At 38.0% G+C, this 8736-nt stretch overlaps 1 protein-coding gene across 1 annotated transcript in view; it reads left to right on the top strand.

The window, feature by feature from the left end:
• The window catches only part of DCDC2 (doublecortin domain containing 2), a 67522-nt gene that overhangs the window by 30224 nt on the left and 28562 nt on the right, over positions 1-8736 (top strand). The window contains exon 7 of the mRNA XM_009582114.1: positions 1333-1534. Within this exon, the coding sequence (XP_009580409.1) occupies positions 1333-1534 (202 nt within the window). The remainder of the gene's footprint in view (positions 1-1332; positions 1535-8736) is intronic.

The raw sequence follows: 8736 nt of genomic DNA on the forward strand, positions 1-8736 counted from the left end.
GGTACTGGTAGATAAATGGTAGATTAGATGGTAAAAGCTAGATGGTATTTAAGTAAGATATTTTAAACAGAACTGATTTCTACTCATTATGTGAAAACTAGAAGAATTACATAAAAATATAATAATATATGCAGGATATTTTAAAGAGATGTGGGATTTTGTTCAGGACTTATTTTTCTGAAAGATTTTAATTTTATATAGTATTACCTTTTAACTTTAGCAGTGAGATGAAAAGAATTGTCCATGACCATTGCAGAATGAAAGGCCTTTCTGGTCGGCAGGTTCTAAAATGGCATGAATTTTTCATGCAGCTACACTAAGTGAAACAATGAAGTAGAATATATTTATCTTCTGTGATTTAGCTAAGTCTGTGATAAAGTGAACAGTTCCAGATACTGATAAGGTTTTCTGCCCTATCTGCTTGAGTGTTTTGTTGTTATATGGTGTGTTTTGACAGAATTGGATTTGGAAGGAACTACACATACTGTTAGGCTGGCAAAAGTAGGAGGCTGACAGCCTATAATGAGAGGCAACAATGAGGGTGTTCAGTTGGTAAAGTCTTTACACAGCCTAGAACGATATAAACAGCACCCTAAAGGGCTGCTATGTACAGTTCAGGTTTTTACAATGTTGATTGTGAACAGATTTAGACTGAAGAAAAAATTCTATAAATAATAAAATCTCTGGCTAGTACTCTCAGGATCATACATACATCAAAGCTGTAAAAATAAGGACCAGGTTCCTGGTTCTGTTTCTAGATACACCACAGAGCAAGCAGAGGAACTGGCTGACGTCCTTGGAGGTGATTCAGAGGTGATGTGTGGCAGACCCCTTCCTTACGGTCCACTTGGCGGTCAGTGTTACTGCCACACGAAGACTGTCATCCTCCCAGCTGCTTTTGACACTTAGCAGATTAATGCCCATGTCTCATTTACACAGGCAATGAATTATTCACAAGTTACATATTACATCTTGTGACTTTCCACACATATACATAGATGAGATGTAGCTGTATATCATATGCATGCATGTATAGTTTCACCTAGCCATTCTTTTCATCAAATGAAGCATCATTTCCTTATAATAAATGTATTATTTTCCTCTGGGAGTTGTTGAGGAACATTTAATCTGTCAGATCATATAGTAGGTTGATGAAATAGTTACAGTTTTCTGTATAGTTTAAGATATGACTTAACTGTACTGACTGTAAATTAATACGCTTCTTTAACACCTGATACCAATCTTTAGTATTAAAAGGTTGAAATAATACTGAAATTAAAAAAATAAACTTTGTCATTTTCATCAGTGATAATTGCATACACTTCTTTTCAGGGAAATGATCGACAATCTAAATCTACCGTTGGATCTAGTGACCCGGGAGAAAACAGTTCCTCACCTCAGCCTCCCAAAGGGAAGGACAAAAAAAGCCAGAATCCAGAGGATTCTGTGTCCAGACGACACTTTTCTAAAAACTCTACAAAAGTAAAACAGACAGTAAGAGTAACAGCTTCCACAGGAATCCTTCAAGATAATGGTCAGTACTGAGATAAACGCTATCATTTGCTATAGTGGCTTTTGATCTTCGCTTAAAACAGTGAAACAGTGGAATAATATGCTTGTATAGTTCTTGAATTGTCTGTTTACTCTGGGTAACTGAATTTACAAAAGTTCTTTCTGCTTAGGAAATGTACCTGTGCATAACTGCTACATTCCTGGCTTCATTTACATACCACAGGAGACTGTCTGATACTTAGTATACCTTGGAAGTTAAACTAGTACGGCCCTATCTTTATGCTTTTCATAAAAGCATAATAGAAAACATATTTTGACCATTCTCCCACTGTTCTGCCCTGCAAAAAACTGATGAAAAGGAGCTAGTTTGCTCAAAGGACACCTCGCTCTCCCTGAGGATCCCTGGTTAGCTGCCTGGTTCTGTATAACAAAATGACTAGACCCTGGGGGAACAACACAAACACGAACTCCAGTTAGCTGATAGCTGCTGAGAGTCTGCTGAGCAGAGCTGCTGGAGGCGCTTTCAGAATTTCTCCCCCACTGTGCTGTGGCAGCAATTTAGAAATTTAGTTATAAACATCCTCTTTGAGAAATTGCTTTTCTTATCTTACGGTGTGATATTCCCCCTCCCCCAATTTTTTTTTAATGGCTAGAAGACTGTCCCCTCACTACAGATATTGCTGACATGCTGGAATGGCTATTTTTCCTCATTAGTAATAGTTCCAAAAGTCATTAATACAGGCCAATTAATACCTGTCAGGAGAAATAAATTATGCTTTTCATAGCATTTGACATTTCTTCTCATTGCTGTTTAAGTGTTAATAATTAAGTGTGGAATAACAAATTGTGGTCTAAAACTTCAGTATCTGTCATCCAACAGCACAGTTTTGTACCTCTGTTTGTCTAGAATCATGAGTTGTAAATTTACTTTGAGTCAGGAGCAGGTTTGTAAATTTGAGTTTTAAAAGATCAATGAAATATAATCTTTTGTAATATTTTGTCTTTTCAAGGGTAAGATTGTTGAATGTCAGGTTTATTTTAGTCTTGATTCAAATACCATTCTGTCCTTTTGCTAATAAGTGGACATCATTTTAGCCAACTCTTTTTCAGTCACCTTTTTTTTCGTACTGTAGAAAGACGATTATATTATAATGAAAGTGCCTGGAAACACTTGTCCCTTATAACTCCTGAAATGACTGAATATATTCTTCTCCTTGAAATCATCATGGCATATCCCCACTTTTTACAAATTGAGTGGTGCATGCTAAAAACATATGCGGGAGAGACTACCAGAGCTGACCTCTCAGAGGGGGACTTGCATGCTTGGCTTACCATTTTTAAAGGCTCAGAGTTATTATGTAAGACACAAAGAATGCAGGGAGAGGCTTTTACATTTAGGCAGTTGTCTACACTGGATACCTTCAATTGTTGACATGTTTTCTTTTTTTTTTTTGAAACAGATGCATTGACTTCTGTTGGGAAATGCCGGTACAGAATCCTTTATACAAAGCTCAAAATCCACATGTTCTGATCTAGTCTCTTGTTCAGAGTACTAAACTGCTCTGAACCTCTACTTATGACTAGACAGATCTCAGTCAGACCTCTTACATTAAGAACAGCCAAGCCACATAACTTTTTCTGATAGGTATAGTGCCATTATGGTGATTTTCTATATGCTGTTTTTTCTGGCCTGAGGATTTTTGTAAGTAAAGTTTCTACAGATGTTTCCTGGAAGCAAATGGACCCCTCTTGCCAAGGTGAGAGAAATTTGTGAGAGAAATTTGTTCTTTGCCTTTGTCGGCCTTGCATTAGGTTATCAGAGGTTTCTGATTGCTTCCTTTCATTTCCCAGTGGAGGGAAGAGTACTAGAAGCAGCAATAGTTTCTCTGTCCTTTCAGCAGGCCGTGACTAAGAGACAAATCTTACTTTGGTAGGTAGCAGACAAATATAGGGAGATACTTATCTCTCTATATTTAGCGCTATTGCTGCTCCACGTGCTGACAGAAATGGTTGGAAATCCACTAAATTTATTGAAGTAGTGACTGCTTGCTTCTCACTTCAGCTTTTCCATGCTTTGTAAGTCTTGCATAACTAGGAGAAGCTATTCAAGGCAGCCAATTCTCTGGTTTGAGCTAAAGTGTATGTTGGGAGAAGCTCTCTGTTCTTTCTTTGCTCCTCTATTTATCCTCCATGTATGAAGACCTTCTAGCTGAAGTGGGAACAGGTGGTTTGATGTGTGTGCTGTTCTGCAAGTCTAGATAGACCTAGCTGGTCAAGCAGGCAGTTGCTGAGGGAGGTGAAGTCTCTAGGTTGAATTCAGACAATAGTATAGAATGAGAAGTCCAGTGCCGTGTAATGGATATCTGCTCTCAGCGGATGTCTGTTGATGAGGAGATGTGTACTAAGCCAGTGAGAATTGTTTTCTTTTGCCAAGCACAAAAAGCAAACCATCTCATGCTCCTGTAAGTCTTTAGGCCAACCACAGTGACAATTGCAGACTTGCAAATATCTACAGATTTATCTTTCCTCAGTTAATTCCCCAATATTTGTTCAGCCACATCAAGTGGAAAATATTCCAGGAAGCAGTTGCCTTAAGCTTCTCATCACAAGGCTACTATTCAAAGTGATTTTCAGCCCTGCTTGTATTTTAACAAGAGGTGCATCCTTATTATTACATTATTCTAGTTCTGCTTAAATGTATTTCTTTGCCACATGATTCAAACTAAATTTAATGATGTTGTATTTATTTATTTATTTTCTCCTTCCCTTTCTGGTTCCATTTTTCTTTCTGGTATTTTGCAGTAAGTATGACAATTTTTTTTTTTTCTGTTATCAAGAGCAAAAGTAGGATATGCCATTTCCTGCATTTTGCTTTACAAGCCCTCAATAATACTAGCTAATATTCTATATTCACCATTTCATGTGAGAAACCATGTGCAGTTGTTCTGAGTCTGTTAGCTCTTAGTGGAACACTTTTTTGCTATGGCATTTTTTTAAATAAGTGGTTTATCATTGCGTGGAAAACATGTGAAGGGTGCATGGAGCACTGGAGGGAGATCCCACTTGTCCCTTTTCATTTCCTTTAGTCATTTTGGCTGAAAATTTCTAAAGGAGTGCTCCAGGTCCCTTAAAATCCACAGAGTTTTTTTGTTTGTTCTGAATTTTTTCCTCTCTCCAGGAGAGGTACAGTTGTGCTTGCTGCAATAGTTTTTGTCATAGTAGCCAAGCAATATATCTGAACCACATGCTGAAATAGGTGTGTCTCATCGTAAGAGAGGGTAATTCAGTCTCTGTACCCAGTTTATTTTCTGAATTGTCTGAGGTCTAAGAGACTGGTAGAGGTACCCAACGTTTTGACAAGAGCTGATGCTGTTGGCAAAACCTCTGAGGTTTCTTTTGACCCACTGAGGCAAGTGGCGTGTGTCACCATTTAAAGAGAAACAGAAATGTCCTTCTGGAAGTGGATGGCATTTGAGGTGTGGTGTTGGAGAGGAGGCCAAGCCGGGACTAAGAGTGCTAACAGCTGTTGCTGCTTCTACTGCAGGAAGCAGGCAAGGCATTCATATCAAATCACCCTGTTAACTCTGAAGACTCTACACTGAATGCAGTTTCTTTTTGTTTTGTTCTGAAGCATGGTGAATTGGGTAACTTAGCCATATAGTGGCAAAATCTAAAAATTCACAATGTTTAATCCAGTGATAACTGTATACAAGAGCTTTTTAATGTGCTATTGTTGTGAATGTGGCACAAAAATATAGGAAACTATTTCATACCGAAATATTTAATGTGCCAGAAAAAAATTCATGTATTTCATCATTAACATTAAGCACTAAAATGCACCTATAAGATTGTTAGTGGAACCTAACACTACTCAATTACTTTGAAATGTACTTAGTATACACATTTCCCTAGGATGCAATAATGCCTTTCAGAGAGATAGGAAATGTCTAGATTTATAGCTACAATTGTTTAAATTTACCCTTATCTTTGAGAATCTCAGGAGACAACATTTCTTTTCTAAAATATTTTTTTTTAATTATTAGTGTGATGGTACTTTTACAGCTGGAACTATTCTTGAGCAATATACTAAAAGTAGGTTGTGTGTTACTCAGAAATAACTTTTCTAGGTTTTATGCAGACAGACTTTTTTTTTTTTTTTAATTGAATCTTAGGAATGTAAAAGAGAAGTTAACACACCATCCCATGTTTGGTAACCGAAGTCTATCACTGTATGTTCCTTTTCATTGTTCTTTCCCATGTAAATGAACAGCAGGCTTCTCTCTGGAGAGTCAAAAGAACTAGGAAATAAACATCTCCACGTGGGATGTGAAGGATCCTTAAATTGCTCTTGCACTTTTTTGCCCATATTTGTCTGCCTGTGAGAGACTGTGGCACTTGCAGGCAAAATCTGGGGAAAGAGGACAACTCTTGAAAAATCGGAGCAAAGGTCTTTTCACTCAGCTCTGACCCTCTGTGGGAGCTCCACTGTAGTCAGAACATACATAGCTTGTAGAGAAGTAGTTCAAAGAAAATGTACTATACTGACCCCAAAGGGTCATCTTCAATACAGTTGTTGTCCCCCGAGTGTTTTTTCTAGTCACACCTCAAAATGGAGTGACCTGAAGCACAGGCCAGGCAGGCTGTAAAAGCTGTGAGCTGTTAGTGTGGAGTGCTGCAGCTTCAGTATCCTCCTGCCCAGCCAACCCTCCGTGTCAAAGACTGCCCTTGACAGAAACCCATTGGACCATAAAAATATAGGGTTGCATTACACCATATTTCTGTCCTCTATTATTTGAAGGGACTGAACTGCTGTGTGATTTGTGATGATGTTAAACTTACTGCCAAAGGCATATTGTTTTGTGACTTGATAGCCTGTTTTGCTATCAGGTTTGTTTCTTTATTTCTCATTAACTGAATAATTTTCAGCCGTGGAACTATCTATTGAGTTAAATATAGCACAGGAGCTTGATTAAGTGTGTCCACCAAATTATCTATCTGCAGGTGGAAGTGGAAGTTCTTAGCTGGTTGATGTACATTTTAGAACAGAGGTAGGCAGCGCAGTAGTCAACTTGAAAAGTTTTCCCTAAAGAGCCTCACCAGTCAAATCAGCTTTACAAGCCCACTGACTCTGTCAGTGGGGGATCTGAGAAACAAGTAGATGCGTTGAAGTAAGCAAAGCCTGAAACATTCTGCCCTCATCAGCACTGGCATTGTTTTTATGGCACATCATAGGAGAGTCACCTGGCTCAGTTTTGACCTATGCAGCCCTTTCTCTACTGGGAAAAAAAGCTTACAGTGGGGAAGTTGCACTACCATGTTTCCTTGCTAACCAAAGAAACAAACCAGTTTGCCTCTTTCAAGCGGACCAGGTTGTGGCTGGCTTCTCTGCCTGCTTCTTTTGACATACTAAGGTGACCTTTAGCATACCAATGAAGCAGGAAAGAAAGAAATGTTAGAAATATGCAAACACTGAAAATGTTTTCATACCCAGATGACCTAATGTGTCTCTATCCTACAGCTTGTTGTTCATGGCTCAGTAGGCTGCTTGGGTTTAACTTGCCTGCCCAGCTCTTGTTCCCATGGAGTACATCTGAATGTACTTATCTCCTTGAAACAAGAACAGAAAGTGTGAGGATCATCATTTGCAGTGTTCTTTGGAAAACGTGTTCTGGTACGTCCTCTGAGGCACCAGATTCACCAGACACCCGTCTGGTGCTATTTCCAACTTTCTGTATGTCAAACAACAGTGTTGTCATTGTTCTTGTCTAAGTGTTCCCAAACATAGGTGCTACTGAAGTTGGATTTCAGCCCATTGTTATAAACTTCATTTCTACACTTTGCAGAAATCAGTGGCCTAAGTGGGAAGGTCTTCAAGCAAATCTGTAAGCTAAGCCTGCTTCTTGTACCTATGTCCTGCAGTGGTCATGGTCCTGCTGCAGGGAAAGCTTTCTCACTCAAGCCAGACTGACAACTTTTGTTCTGCTTAACCCTGTAGAGAGCTTCTAGTAGAAAAGGTGATCTGCAGGAGAAGTTCCCAACTCCATTTCTACTTGTCTTTTTTTATCCCTAGGAGATATCTTGTAGGGAGTCACTGCTGTCATCTATGCTTTCCATACTGTTGAGGTGGTGCTTCAGGGAGCGGCTTACTTCTTGCTGATGACTGAACCAGTCAACCTTCAACAGCTTTCTAGTTTATACTGTGGGGTGCTGTGACACTTTCATACCTGTGTCATTGCCTATTGCTCTTCTGTGTAGCTGAAGCTGTTAATAGTGTATGTATACATTTTTTATCTGTCTTTTTTTAAAGAAAATTCATAGTGAATAATCTTTTTTGGAACCTTTCAGATTCTCTTGTTATTGTAGGTTTCATTAAGACTGAGGGGGGTAATAGGTAGAGAGCATCTAACTTCTTTCTAAGGAAATAAACCTATTTCTGAGGAAATAATTTTTTTTTTCTCATTGCTAGAATTGTTTGAATGTATCAATATGGCACAGATAAATAATAATAAAGTGCTGAATAAAAGGTGCTCAGTGAGGTTGCAAGATTTACTGATGAAAAATTCATTGTATATTCATTGTTTCTAAAAAAGTCGAAGTTTCTATGCAGAAAGCTAAGTAACCATCTAGATGATGCGATATCAAGTTAATGTTGGTAAAGCAAAAGCAATGCAGAATGGTGGGTAAATGGTGAACTGAAATACTTTACAGGGTGCTACTTTAGTGATAAAGGTTTAGAAAAACATTGATGAAGCCAGTTTTGAGAAAATCTCTTCTGACACTACAGCAGAGGTCATTAAAAAGTCAGTAAGATGTTGTGATATGTAGAGATAAAGAATAGTGAATATCACATGGTATATAAAATCAATGGTTTGAGCTCATCTGTGATTCTTTGAAATCGCATCTCAGAAAGGGGCATTGTAGATTTAGGAAAACCTTACAGAAAGGAAAAAAAAAATGGTTAGGGGTCTGAAAAAATACATGTGAAACAAAAGAACCTGGGATTTTTTATTGCATCAGAAAGGAAGTCTTTTTATTTAAGAATACTATGTTGGATAGGAATAATACTCAGCATTATGATAGATATTCCTAACAAACTCTGGATGTGATTTAAAAATTCACATATCAAGTTCTAAACCAGTTCCTAATTAGAAGGAGTATTTCAAATCAAAGCATAGATTAGCCATCATCTGGCTACTGTTGGGTTTTTGTTTTCTTTTTTTTTTT

The sequence above is a fragment of the Fulmarus glacialis genome, unplaced genomic scaffold, assembly GCF_000690835.1.
Source record: "Fulmarus glacialis isolate BGI_N327 unplaced genomic scaffold, ASM69083v1 scaffold28517, whole genome shotgun sequence".
NCBI classification, from domain to species: domain Eukaryota; kingdom Metazoa; phylum Chordata; class Aves; order Procellariiformes; family Procellariidae; genus Fulmarus; species Fulmarus glacialis.